This window comes from Aspergillus homomorphus (genome assembly GCF_003184865.1).
Source record: "Aspergillus homomorphus CBS 101889 unplaced genomic scaffold BO97scaffold_10, whole genome shotgun sequence".
NCBI lineage: Eukaryota > Fungi > Ascomycota > Eurotiomycetes > Eurotiales > Aspergillaceae > Aspergillus > Aspergillus homomorphus.
This window is the reverse complement of record NW_020291896.1, coordinates 603,928-616,562: the sequence shown is the minus strand read 5'-3', so window position 1 is coordinate 616,562 and position 12,635 is coordinate 603,928. Positions and strand designations below refer to the sequence as shown.

At 53.7% G+C, this 12,635-nt stretch overlaps 7 protein-coding genes across 7 annotated transcripts; 4 read left to right on the top strand and 3 right to left on the bottom strand.

Annotated features, from left to right (window-relative positions):
- Positions 1-51: 51 nt before the first annotated feature.
- Positions 52-702, top strand: BO97DRAFT_412929 (uncharacterized protein; the record flags this gene model as incomplete). The annotated part of the gene is made up of 1 exon (XM_025696262.1): positions 52-702. The coding sequence occupies one exon, from the start codon at positions 52-54 to the stop codon at positions 700-702; it is 651 nt and encodes a 216-aa protein (XP_025553316.1).
- Positions 703-961: 259 nt separating this feature from the next.
- Positions 962-2,116, top strand: BO97DRAFT_423077 (uncharacterized protein; the record flags this gene model as incomplete). The annotated part of the gene is made up of 1 exon (XM_025696852.1): positions 962-2,116. The coding sequence occupies one exon, from the start codon at positions 962-964 to the stop codon at positions 2,114-2,116; it is 1,155 nt and encodes a 384-aa protein (XP_025553315.1).
- A 104-nt stretch (positions 2,117-2,220) lies between these two features.
- Positions 2,221-4,547, bottom strand: BO97DRAFT_387551 (uncharacterized protein). Its single transcript, XM_025693597.1, has 6 exons — positions 4,025-4,547; positions 3,548-3,955; positions 3,325-3,491; positions 3,136-3,263; positions 2,964-3,078; positions 2,221-2,901 (listed from the first exon to the last, which is right to left on the bottom strand). The coding sequence occupies exons 1-6, from the start codon at positions 4,489-4,491 to the stop codon at positions 2,396-2,398; spliced, it is 1,791 nt and encodes a 596-aa protein (XP_025553314.1). The 5' UTR covers positions 4,492-4,547; the 3' UTR covers positions 2,221-2,395.
- A 1,920-nt stretch (positions 4,548-6,467) lies between these two features.
- On the bottom strand, positions 6,468-7,045 carry BO97DRAFT_423075 (uncharacterized protein; the record flags this gene model as incomplete). Its single annotated transcript, XM_025696851.1, has 2 exons — positions 6,468-6,690; positions 6,735-7,045. The coding sequence occupies 2 exons, from the start codon at positions 7,043-7,045 to the stop codon at positions 6,468-6,470; spliced, it is 534 nt and encodes a 177-aa protein (XP_025553313.1).
- BO97DRAFT_21816 (uncharacterized protein) lies at positions 7,014-7,411 on the top strand. The gene has a single exon (XM_025690630.1). The coding sequence runs from the start codon at positions 7,118-7,120 to the stop codon at positions 7,337-7,339; it is 222 nt and encodes a 73-aa protein (XP_025553312.1). The 5' UTR covers positions 7,014-7,117; the 3' UTR covers positions 7,340-7,411.
- A 156-nt stretch (positions 7,412-7,567) lies between these two features.
- Positions 7,568-8,705, top strand: BO97DRAFT_442042 (O-methyltransferase). Its single transcript, XM_025698225.1, has 3 exons — positions 7,568-7,925; positions 7,995-8,472; positions 8,532-8,705. Exons 1-3 carry the CDS (start codon positions 7,615-7,617, stop codon positions 8,670-8,672), a joined length of 930 nt encoding a protein of 309 aa, XP_025553311.1. The 5' UTR covers positions 7,568-7,614; the 3' UTR covers positions 8,673-8,705.
- Positions 8,706-8,886: 181 nt separating this feature from the next.
- BO97DRAFT_423073 (CoA-dependent acyltransferase) lies at positions 8,887-10,884 on the bottom strand (the record flags this gene model as incomplete). The annotated part of the gene is made up of 1 exon (XM_025696850.1): positions 8,887-10,884. One exon carries the CDS (start codon positions 10,882-10,884, stop codon positions 8,887-8,889), a length of 1,998 nt encoding a protein of 665 aa, XP_025553310.1.
- Positions 10,885-12,635: the final 1,751 nt, after the last annotated feature.

The window sequence follows — 12,635 nt, the reverse complement described above, 5'->3', positions numbered from 1 at the left end:
TTCCCCCGGTATGTGCTAGCTTCTCGCGATTCATGAGATAAACCTCGGACAATGTCGAAACTTGCAGCAGAATCCCAGGGACGTAGCCGGTTGCTCCAGCTACCTGACGAGCTTCATCTTGAATATCTCCAGTATCTCGATGTCCCCTCCCTGAACCACCTAAGCCAAACCTGCGTGACACTCCACGTGAAGCTCGTAGAGGAACTCATCGCGAGATGCAAAGATTACGCGGTCGGGTCCAAGGAGGGCTACGAAGCCGCGATTAGAGGTGAATTGGAGCGTATACTTGTGAGGCAGTCACATCGATCGGGACGTCCTGGCGGTATCATGCCACAAGTTGACGGACACCGGCTGCTCAACGCCGTGCTTGCCGATCGTTTCGACGCGGTGTTAGGGTTCTTGAAAGCCGGGGCCGACCCTAATCGCCCATGCTACGCGAAGTGGCCATTGTTACATCATGCGGTGCTACGCTTTCGGTCAGGGAGAACACCGCTTCGAATGATCCAGATTTTCTTGGAACATGGCGCTCCGCCCAACGATCAAGTCATGTTCCTTCGTAGCACGGCCCTAGACTTGCTTCTTTATCGCCTTGACAGGGGGAGGTTTATCAGTAAAGAGGCTATACAGCTGCTCCTGTCTTATCGGGCTTCTCCTACGAACCAATTCAGTCTCGCTGGGCCCCTGGCTCAATGGGAATATTGATGTAGATTAATCGCTGCTCGCAGCAGTTTGAGAAACCAGCTCTAGAAAAGAAACGTTCCACGAACTGTTGCGATTTGTTTGTCAAAGACCTTATACGCTGCCATTCAATTCTCTCCCTCAATAAAGAGCTAAAGAAAAATACCATTCCGGACCATGCAGTTGGGGTCCCTCTGGGCATTATAAATGCTACAAGGCATCCATAGTACAATCACATCGAAACATCTGCTCCCCACAGTCATTGTCCCAATTGCGCCGCAAGATGACTGAAGAGACGAGACCCGCGCTTATCCTCAGGCTGCCGGACGAGCTGCATCTGCAATATGCTCAATCGTTGATTGGACCGGACCTGTCTCGCCTCAGCCAAACCTGCAAAGCACTGGAGGCCAAGTTCCGCGACAGGTTGAGCAAGGTCAGGGAAGTGACGGCGGATGCGCTCACAGATGTGCCGGAAGCCGTCCAGGGCAGAGACCCGGTGATCTTGCCGCATCACCAAGGCCGTTTATGGGTGGGTTGTCATGTTGGGCATAACGGGCAGCGGCAATACCATCAAGTAATTCGACAAGACGGGCGTCAGTACTACCACGACTGCATGTGGCAGCGACTGTACCGAGTTATTCAGGCGGGGCGCATCACAGAGCTGCAGCGCTTCCTGGACGCCGAGGGCAGTCCCAATTTGCGCCTCCGCTGCGGAACCCCCATCCTGCACGCGGCCGTGCACGAACACCAAGATCTGATGGTCTATCTTCTGCTGAAGGCCGGCGCTCGGCCAAACGATAAATGTCGGAATGGGAAACGCACGGCGCTAGACTACGTCCGCTATCCTTCCGTGGGTTGGCACGGTGGTGGAAGATGGTCTACTGCTGGTGATATTAGCCAATACCCCGCCACTCTTGTTGTTCCCCTTGTTAAATGGTTTGGTGCTATCGCCACTAGGTGTGAAACGCTCGATCACCTGAAGAACTATCATGAGTATGGGGCTGATATGTTGGTACGGGCCGTCTTCAATGGCACGAGTCTCAAGGACATGATGGCTTATCAGGTCCGCAGTATCCTGCTAGGCATGGACCCAAGGACCCCAGGGAGGAACAGCCCGCGCCGGGTTCTGTTTACCGAGGATGAGATCTTCCATATTCTGGGAGACGAGCCCTGGCTTGCCTTGGCCGGTACGGTGGGTAATGTTGATTCTATATTCGCGAGGACTATCCAATCCCACCCCAAAATAGCGCGCGCGATGGTTCAGCATGGGTTGGCTTTGATGACCGGTCCGAGACCGTGGCTAGATTTGGCTGTTGAGGCTGGCCAAATTGAAGTTGTAAGAGCACTTCTAGACCGGCCTGAGCTAGCCCCTCGTGATGCAGAATGGAAGCAAGAAATGATCCGGGAGGCAGAGGAATATCGCCGTGGTACTGCGTGAGTGGATTTGTTCGGCGCAGATACCGGTCACTAAAGCCCCTGTGATAAGCGGCGGTGCAGTTTTCATCATCAACTTAATTTCATTCATTCATTTATTACAGTTAACGGTTATGTATATGTCCTAGATAGATAGACACTTAGAAGAGAAAGCCAGGCATCCTACATTCCGCCCACAGTGGGTCCTTGACAGCGTAACTTATCCTACCCATCTTACTGAACGCCGTGGTTGCCAGCTCATAAATAGGACCACCTCTCACAGTTGCCATGCCATGGGCAACACTTACACAGGCACCGCGCAACCAAACGAGGTAGCCACTGTTCCTCCCGGTCCAAAGACAGAGATCAGCCCTTCAATACCAGCCCAGGCCCCCATTCCGGAGCACGCCAAGCCACCCATGAAATAAAGCAAACTGGGGACATTGATCCACCAATATTTCTTGAAGCCGCGAGCCCAGCGCTTCCACCCACTATCATGGCGCGTGGTCTCGCCCGTCACAGGGTCGAAGCCCTCACCGGGCAGGGCCGCATCCATCCGACACCGGAAGCCGACGTACAACAGCGCGGGAAAGGTGTAAGTGAAGTTGAGAATCAGCAGCGCACCGACCATGCTCACGATACCGTTGAGGTTAGGTACAGCAGCAGAGACGACGAAGGCCAAGATCCAGTATGCGGGGCCTAGGAAGTACCAGAGCCAACGACCTTTGGGGCTGGTGATCTCGGGCATCTTGAACACTTCCTGACAGACCTCAATGTAGACGGTCTTCATGCCGACGTTGAAATAAAGAACTAGCGGAGCAATTGTTAGAGTGCGGGCCACCACAATATCCCGCAGACAAATATGAACTTACTGCATGCAATCCAACTCGTGATGAGACTGATGATGTTTCCCGTCAATTGTAACCCGTAAGGATTAACGATGTTGTAGATGTTCGAGGCGGAGTACTGTCCCCAGAAGCTGTAGACCTGTTGGACAGTCAGTCGGATGATACAGTCACAGCAGGCTGTGAGGGAAGAGCTTACGAAGGCACCGAAGATGACATAAACGATGCAGATAAACAGTTGGGCGATGAGCATGCCTTTCCAGAAGTCCATGGGGTGGCGCATCTCGGCGAGGAAAGCGATGAAGAGCATGGCACCTCCGTAGCTGTCTGTAGAAGTGTCAGTAGCGGATCGAAGAGGCTGGTAAAATCACCAGGTTGAAGCACATACAAACAAGTGAGTCGACACCGTTGAATTGCCCGGCGAATCCGGCGCCCTGTTGTTGATATTCAGTCGGGGGAGCACCAGCGAACGTCTTAATGGGACCAATCGTTTTGATAAGAGTAGACTTTGTGACGACTTCATAGACAGGGGGATAATGGGCTGCAGACACCATACTGCGCGCAATGTTAGGGATGTTGTCAGGGTAGCCTGTGGGAAAGTGAGACCTTACATGACGATAAAGCTGACAATGTTGAGCCACACGGACATATTTGTCAGCCAGCCAAGGCGTTGCAAACTGCGAATCATGCCAAAGCACATTCCAACCACCATAACGATGACCATACAGACAATAAAGCAAAGCTTCGAGTTTGCCAGCTGCGCCAGGGTCGTACCGTTACCCAGGATCAGCACGGAAACCGTCATGAACTGCTGCAGGGACTGCGTCACGTTGATGAAGTGACGCGCTTTCGGCCCGTAGACACGGAAATAGGTATCGCCAAAACTCAACATCGGGTATCGTGAAGAGTCGAGCTTCAGGAAGACCTGCCACAGGATGTAACCACTAACACCGGCGGCAATGCCAAAGATAACATACAGCGCGGTGGCAGGACCGAATCCGAGACTAGCATACACAAAACTGAATGCCCGACGAACAAAGGTTAGCTGCTGCACAGACCACGAAATTGAGGGAGAAGGGAATACTTACGGGCAAGAGGACCAACCGAGGATGTCGGTGGTGATGAGGTAGAAGATTGTTCCCCAGCTAGCAGTGCGCAGGGCTCGAGCGGCAGTTTTCCATTCCGGGTCTAAGCTCGAGGAGGAAGCCAGCACAGTCGCAGCATCTTTCTTATCGTCGGTGGCGCCGTGTGTGATCTGGGCCGCGGCCTCTCTCTCCTGCTTTCTCTTGTTCTCGTGGTGCACACCCTTGGAAAAGCGGTTCTTGATCACTTTGCCAACTGTGAGAGTACCCCTTTCTTCCACGTACAGCCGGTTGGCCTCCTCTTCCTCGGCACGCTCGATCTTGGCCCAATACACGTATTCCTCGAAGGTAACTGAGGGATCCACACGAGCATCCAGGCCGTAGACTCGTTCACGCACCGGTGCATGGATCACCTGGTGGTCGGGGAAGTACTCGTCCGCATTGGACGCGGGCTCAATCTCTTTCTTCTCCATGGACGCAGGGTAGGTGAGAGGTAGTGGGCTCAAAATTTGATTGAAAGAGTAGAAGCACAGAGAACCTGCCAGCCGGCACGAGGGCGTGACCAGTGCTTATAAGCAAGGCCGGGCTGGTAACGTACAGTAGTGGCGAGGACTGATCCGATGTTGACCGATCGCGCTGGGTTCATTGGCACCAGACTATGCATGGAAGGGGTGGATCCGAATGCGAGGTTGCAACCAGCCAGATTCGAGGGTGTATCTCTTGATCGAGCGGGATAGAGTTGCTGATACCACTGCGTGGAGTGTGTAGTATGTTGTTTATGCTGGTGTGTGAGATTGGTGCAGCTGTGTCAAGTGGGGTGCAGCTATAAAATCGTCGGCTATGCAGGCCCCACGCAGGATAGTTACTGTCGTAGTTACTGTCATGGAAATTGATAATATCAACCAGTATCTATTGGCCATTGTCGTTTTGCTCTTGTCTATTGACGGGACAAATGGGTCGAGGCGGACAACCGAGGCAGAACGGAGATTCCCCCACAACATTTCATAATTAATACAATCTCAGGGCAATGGTGACCAAAACCTCAGCTGACAGTTGTCGATTAATGCGCACAGAGACAATGTCTACTTACCACAGATACAGATATGAAGCCAGCATTGATGTTAAATCCCTCGTATCACTGGGATGTGCTTGGGCCGCCACCCCCAATGCGCGCCACAACCATACACGACCAACGAATGTCTTATCTTTGATTGCCTCGCAAGCACTGGATCAGTCAAGGTTTCGGACCCCCTCAGCCCCGTCGGAGACCGGTAATCGAGGAGGAGCCAGCTCGGTTGGTGGAAGAACCCACCGCCAGTGGGGAAGATACTCACTTATCTTGCCTTTATCGGATAAGCAGCTGCTTGTGCCGGACTTTATCGCGTGCCCTTTTTGGTGCTCCTTGGTGTCCCTGACAACACGGCAACCCGGGGCTTGCGAGTTGCCTTCTTTGCTTTGCTTCATGATAACCAAGCCAGGGAGGCGTTTCTTGGCTGGGAATAACCCTCAACTCGCGTCCCAATACTTCAACCAGGCCAAGGTGCCCAGCCCTCGCACCCGCTTCGAGAAGAGCTTATCTCTGAAGCTTGCACGACTCCTCGACCCACCCCCAAATGCTTGACCTGGCCCGTCCGTGTGAATCGCTTCGCGCCATTCCCCAGTCTCATATGACCATGCCAACCCGAGCGTGGGGCCACCTCCGTAGGCGATAAGCGTGAGCCAAACAGGGTCTTCCTTACGGCGCCCAGCTGACAACGGCCAAGTGTAACCACTGACCTCCTTCCCGACCAAGCATCAACCCCGAGAAAAAAAGAAAGCATATTTATTCGCGCGTAAGCTGGAAAGCGTGGCAAAGTGGATCTGGGGTTTTAGTCTGCGCCATCTGGGAACGTCTGTCGGTGGTCCGGCGGCTTTGTGCGGCACCTGGCTGCGATAATGTGTAACTCGACCAACCTGCTCATGTACCAATGAAAATGGCCCAGCGATGGTTGAGATCCTGCAGGCAATCTGGGCTCACCAATGGTGGCTCCGAATATTTCCCCCTCAGTCCGACGGCGTTGGGTAATATTCCGTACTCCGTACTGCGCTTACACTGGCACTAACCCTGCATCGGCTGCATCCGCCTGAGACAATCCAACCCCCATTCAGCCAACCCACTGCAGATCAACGCTGACTTCCGGCCCCCAGCCTCTCCAAGATTGCCTCAACTACTTTCAGCCGTGCTGCCGCAATGGACTTCTGCTTCATTTCGCTCAGACACCACATCCCCGTGCGAATGTACCCCATATAACTCGGGAGATCCCCTCGTCCAACACCATGTGCCACTAAGCTCGGACACGAGGTCTCCAAAAAGAACGGATTTTGGGGTAATGCCTACAGCCATCCTCGTTAGCGATGCGACAGTTCGGAACGTCGAAACCACACGAACCCTAGCAACGAATTGACCCTGTTAGATGTGCTCCAGTGCTGAGATCACATTGATCGCCCCGTTCGCCGCGTTCTGACATGCGGAGATCAAAGTCGGATCGTCTGCTGGAGATGCGACCACGCTGCTCAAGTCGGGGGATTGGCTGCCAAGCTGCAGATGCCGGGTCGAAGACGACGGGACGACAAGCTGTAGAAATGGTCGATAAATGACGAGGTTCGCGTAGTTGTATACTTCATTAGTGTCCCTACATATCAGCATGGAGTTACGGTGGCAGGGTGTAGGGCTCACACACGAGCCATATCCATCTTCATTCGCTCTAGATTCATCTTCGGTCGGTTCGGATCCCGGTTGGCGAAGATCAAGGCTGGTTCCATCTGCGACCAGTGCTGCTTGGGGCGCTCGTGCAGCGCGACTGAGGTGTCCCATAGCCGAGCGAAGTCAAGGTCTAGGCTTTGTTGGAACTGATGGTCCTGGTGGATGGTATCGCAGATGCCGTCGAGAAAGGTCGCTTGGGGGTGTTTGCTTTCGGGTGGGCTGGGGAGGACTGGCCGTACAAGTGGAGGCCGTCCCAGAGTGACGCATATATGGCTTGAGGTCATCAGCGCTATGCATAGGGCTGGAAACTCTACAAGGGGTCAATCTACCTTTCTGTTCCAGTCAATGTCCGCAAGATGGTTTGGTCAATTGCCGTTGGCGGAGTCTTGTGTATCCCCGAAGCCAGACATTGGGCGGCTACCATCCAGGCCCAATTTCCAGCTAGCCGCCTGGTAGCAGAAGCATGTCCGCGAGTCCAATGTTCAACTGCGTGGCAGGGAGAAGATCACTACTGCTCGGGCGACAGAAACTTGGTCCAAACTCAAGGGCAAATGCGTGGTCATGTGAGGCTGAGGTGAGAATACAGGATATAGACTCTATATACTGTACAGTGCATACATGGTCCATACATGAACAGGACTAGTATTGGCGATTTATAAAACCATTTTTCAATTTCGTATGTATGCAAAATACAGGGCGATATCTTACCTGACAGTACAGGAGAGATCGATTAATTTCCCCGCAAATAGATAAGTACCCCCTTCAACCCCCCTCTCTCTTCTCATCCACTATTCCAATTCTTTTACCCAATATCCCCTCGCGCCACGCGGCCCCCTTTCCAAGCACTGCAAGAATGCCAGACACCGAAGAACCTCCCATGTTCACCAAATACCCTTCCCTACGCAAGATGGCGGCCCTGGAGGAGTCGGAGATCGTTGAGTCTCATGACGGGCGCGAAATCACCCTTCTCAAGCACATCTACGCCCATCCCGAGCTGGACACCAAATTGAGGGGTTCTCCGGTCGCCATTCTGGAGGTGATGGACGAGTTCGCCGCCCAGGAGGACTTTCTAATCAACATTGGTCCGGATAAAGCGGGCAAGCTGGCCGTCTTGGTGCGGGAGCACCGGCCCAGGGTGGTGGTGGAGTTGGGGGGATATGTCGGGTAAAGTTGAAGGGACGATTTTGTCATAAAGAGGAGAATATGCTAACTGGGGGTGGCTTGCCGAATTAGGTACTCTGCCATCCTGTTTGGAAGTATCTTGAAGGAGATTTGGACGCAGAATCACCCGAACAACGCGGATCTTGAGGGTGAGGACGACCACAGTAAGGATCAGCCCAGGCTCTACAGCATTGAGATCGATCCCCTTGTCGCCTCCATCGCCATGAATCTCGTCAGCCTCGCAGGCCTGCAGGGTTTTGTCGAGGTCGTCGTCGGCGCCTCGGCCCACACCCTGCGTCGGATGCATGAGCAAGGAACCTTCAGCGACCGGGGGATTGACCTGCTGTTCATGGACCACGATGAGGCGCTGTACGCAGCAGATATTCAAGTGGCCGAGGAACTGGGACTTCTGAAGACAGACGGCGCGCTGGTCATTGCAGACAATGTGATGCGACCTGGGGCACCGGCTTATCGTGATTATATGCGCAAGAACCCGCGCCTCCGGCAGAGTTGGGGTCTGCCGGGATTGATTGTGCCGGGGGATCTCGCGGTAGGGTCTTTCTTACCTCCCTTGATTCTTGGATTCTGTCTCTGACCGCGGAATTGTAGGACGAGATGGAGATCAGCGTCGTGGGTCGAAAGATGCTGAGCGAGAAGAAACCGAGCCGCGCAATGGAGAAGGTCGAGGAGGAGAACTGGGTGGACGAGCAGAAGCAGCCCGATCGCAAGAGGAAGGAGGTTACTAACTAAAGATACTAGCATGGAGCAGGCGCAGCGAGTGGCAGGAGTCGATGGATTCAGTAGAGCCTCCTTAAATATAAATCAAATAGGAATCCAGGATCAGGCCCTAACGCATAACATCTCAACAAGCGAAGCATACATACACACACATACTGGTTACAGAACGAGACCGCAGAAAATCGTAAAACCATCAATTCATGTTTCTACCCATCCTAAACTTAAATCAGCGACTTTCCTCTCGCATCTTGTAGCCCCAAAGCAGGCTCTGCTGGAAGATGATCGGATACTCGGCCGCCTCTGCCGGTGAGATTTCCACCCTGGCCTGCTGGAAGAGCAGCGACAGTTGCGCGGCGCTCACCGGACCTGGCCCAAAAGGGGTGTGCAGCATCGCCCGGCACTCCTCCTTGCGCATCTTGGTATCCTCACGATGGAACTGCGGGCCAAACACCTGCTCCCATATGCCTTTGACAGCGGCGATGATTGCGGCGCGTGGCGGCAAGTCGGTTCCCTCGAGTTGCCTGTCGATCGGAAGAGTGGGTGGGGATTCGGGCGCGGTCTGGTCGAAGTAAGTATGTAATTGGAATCCGTCATCGGAGACATGAGGGGCCTGGAGGAGTGAAATCGCATCGTCAAATTCGTCGAGAATGCGATCTGCAACGGAAGAGAGAATAGTTGCGGTGCTGTAGCTCAGTTTGATCTCATGCAGTCTCTCGGCACCACACTTGTCCGTTGGAGTTACCATTATCCATAGGTCGGCAGCGTCAGAGGCAGGTACATAAGCTTCGAGACTCCCCGTAGCCCCGCCAAGGAGAACACTGTCCAGATCCTGGTGCAAGTTTTGGTATTGCAGGATGGAACTAAATCGGGTGGATGGCGGCCGTTGTGTGCCGTGATCAATGATCTCGCGGAAGCCTAACATGGAATGGGGCAAGGCACCTATATATTGCTGTTGAATCGCATGCAGCAGCTCCCTTCGTGCGCTAATCGGCTGAAGCTGGACGCGTACAGGAAGCACATTGAGACAGGGACCAACAACCTCATGAATGGCTGGCAGATGATCCAAGCTGGGCCGAATGTTGGTCAAGTGGCCGAAGCCTACGTCCTGACGTTGCGAGAGACGGCCGAGCACGAGTGCCCAGGCGGCCTTGATGATCGTGGCCGGAGTGGTGGAGGCGTCGGAAGTTGATCGTGGCAGGCGAATAGTCCGGATTGTGGTCTGATCGAGGGGATAGTCTTGCTGTGGCGAGTGCGAGGAGAATTTTTTGCGTACCACGATGGGGGTGACTTGTGATCCTTGCAGCAGCTGACACCAGAACTGCTGGGCGTGCTCGTTCTGGGAAAGCAGTCGCTCGCTTTCCTCCACATACTCCGAGAACCTTGCAGGAGGGTCCAAGGCAATCGTATTGTATAACGCGTTTAGGTCCTTGAGAATGATAGGCATGCTGAGTCCGTCATATTGAGCATGAGAGATTCGCATCGTGAGACGAACATGGCCCGGGTGGACGATGTGAAGCACGAAACGGACCAGAACATCATTCAAAGAGGGAGCAGAATCACTGTGAACTAGACTGGCTAAGGGACCGAGACTGTGCATCTCGCTAAACCCTTCAAGTACCTGAAATTGAACATCTTCTGCTCGATATCGGGGAATTACTTGCTGGACAGAGCCGTGGAGAGCAACGAACCGAGTACGCAGAACTTCGTGCCGTTGCACCAAGGCATGGCAGGCATATTTCAATTGCTTCACATCGATGCTGCCGTGGAGGTCATAAGAGAAAAAGTTCAGCCAGCCACGGGATGGAGAGAAAGTCTGTGCCAGACAGTAGCTTTGGAAGTTGGTCGCCTTGAGGACCTTTTCAATGTCTCCTTCGGGGATTCCCAGTTCCAGCGAGACGAGGCGGACATCCGGCGTAATGTGACTAGAAGTAACATCGACGTCATCTGCTGGCGAGGTGGACTGAGGTGGAGGAACACTTCGTAACCTGGCCTTTGCAACAATGGCCGACAAGGTCTGGAGTTGGTGAACGTCTGCAGAACCGATATCAATGGAATGGGCTCGGGCATGCGCAACCAGGGGCATTACTAGAATAGAATTACCCCCCAGTTGAAAGAAGTTCGCATCTGGTCCAATGGACAACATATCCTGTTGCAGAATGTCGGCCCATATGGATTGCAGCGTACGGAAAGTATCCATTGGTGCTTCCACCCCTTGGGAGCCCATATTGCCCCTGTCATCATGGTTCAAGCATTACTGCTGCTGCTGCTGATGCTCTTGTTTCTGTAGACGGAGATGCTCCACTGCAAGACGACGCACCTCCAGCCGGTCTATCTTGCCCGAAGGAGATGTTGGGGGGCTGTCGAGGCGCAGGAGATGCGTGGGAATCATGTACTCAGGAAGCCGGCTTGTGAGACTGCCGTGCTTAGCATCCAGATGATGCTCTTCGCCGCGGTATTGATTAGAAAAGATGGCAAGCATCAGGATATCTACCGCTAGAATGTCAGGCGCTATTGATCGAGGAATAATCTCGACCACAAGGTCTTGAATACAGGGGAGATCGAGGTCTCTCAGCGCTTGCTGCACCTCCTCGAGCTCCAGTCGCATCCCTCTCAGCTTGACCTGAGTATCCTTGCGCCCGACATAGATCAAGCATCCATCCTCGCTATAGCGGACCATATCTCCGGTTCTGTAGCCCTTCGAATTGGATGATGAACTGCCGTCTACGCTCGGCAGCCAGAGAGGCAGGTTGGTGAATGCCTGTGAGGTTCTCTCCAGGTCATGCAAGTATTCCTTCGCGAGTGCTGGTCCTTCGATGACGAGTTCGCCAACGGCACCGATGGGAGCCAGACGGTCGGGACTGTGTACATCCACGATCCAAGTGCGACATGCCAGACCCCGTCCAACATTTGCCGGATGGGTCTTTTCAAGGTGAAATGAGCGAGAGGCCGAGCAACAGACACAGGACTCGGTCGGTCCGTAGAGACTTTTGAGGTCGACACCTATACCTACCCAGTCCGTAAGGTCAGCACTTGTCAGATTCTCACCTCCCAGTCGAAGCTTGGTGAGGCATTGAGAGACTTTTTGCACATCCAGAGTCCGCGCCACCGTGGGGGGTCATGGCGGCATAGTTGACCTGCATGTCCACAATGAACTGCGACAGGTTGTCGCGGCGCTCCGCTTCGGACGGCACGCAGAGACAACTGCCACTTATGAGGGATATGAAAATATCGTCAATGCTGGCATCGAATGCATTGGAAGAAAATTGCAGGACACGGGTGGTCTCATCCAGCTCAAAGCCTTCTGCTTGGCTGCTGTCGAAGAGGCATACGCCCCATGAGTTACGACCACTCCTTTTGGTGAACCAGTCGTCCCCGACGTGAAGACGCAATAGAAAGGATCATCGGCTCCGGCTCTGCTTAGCTCTGCAGGTTGTTTATCGGGCAGGCGACGCAGAAGTTGATGGGAAAGGCGTAACACCCGAAGTCTTCCTGATTCGAGGATATCACTCGCACTCGCGGTGAATGCTATCACCACAGTCGCATTACACTGCTCGAGTACCTTCATCATTCCATCTCGGGGAGTGCTCGACGCATCAATTGGAACAAAAGCCGCGACTTCAGAGATCACCGCCAGCACGCTAATGATATAGAGCGCCGATTTCGGCATCACGACGGGGACGAAGGAGCCGCGCTGAACCCCACAAAGCCGCAAATAATAACTGAGCCGCTGGGATTGCTCCACAAGTTGACTGTATGTGAGTGCGTCGTCCCACGCGTGTATGGCTGGAAGATCAGCGTGCTGCTTCGTGGAGTTATAAAGCATCTCAATCATAGTGGTGTCGACAGGCGCAGGAACAGAGCAATTCCAGCTGGCAATGAGGCCCAAGTCGTTAGAGCTGACCAGAGACAGGTCAGCAAGACGCATATTAGGGAATAGGTAGAGTTGCTCCACCAAGTGCTGGAAAAGGTAGACGA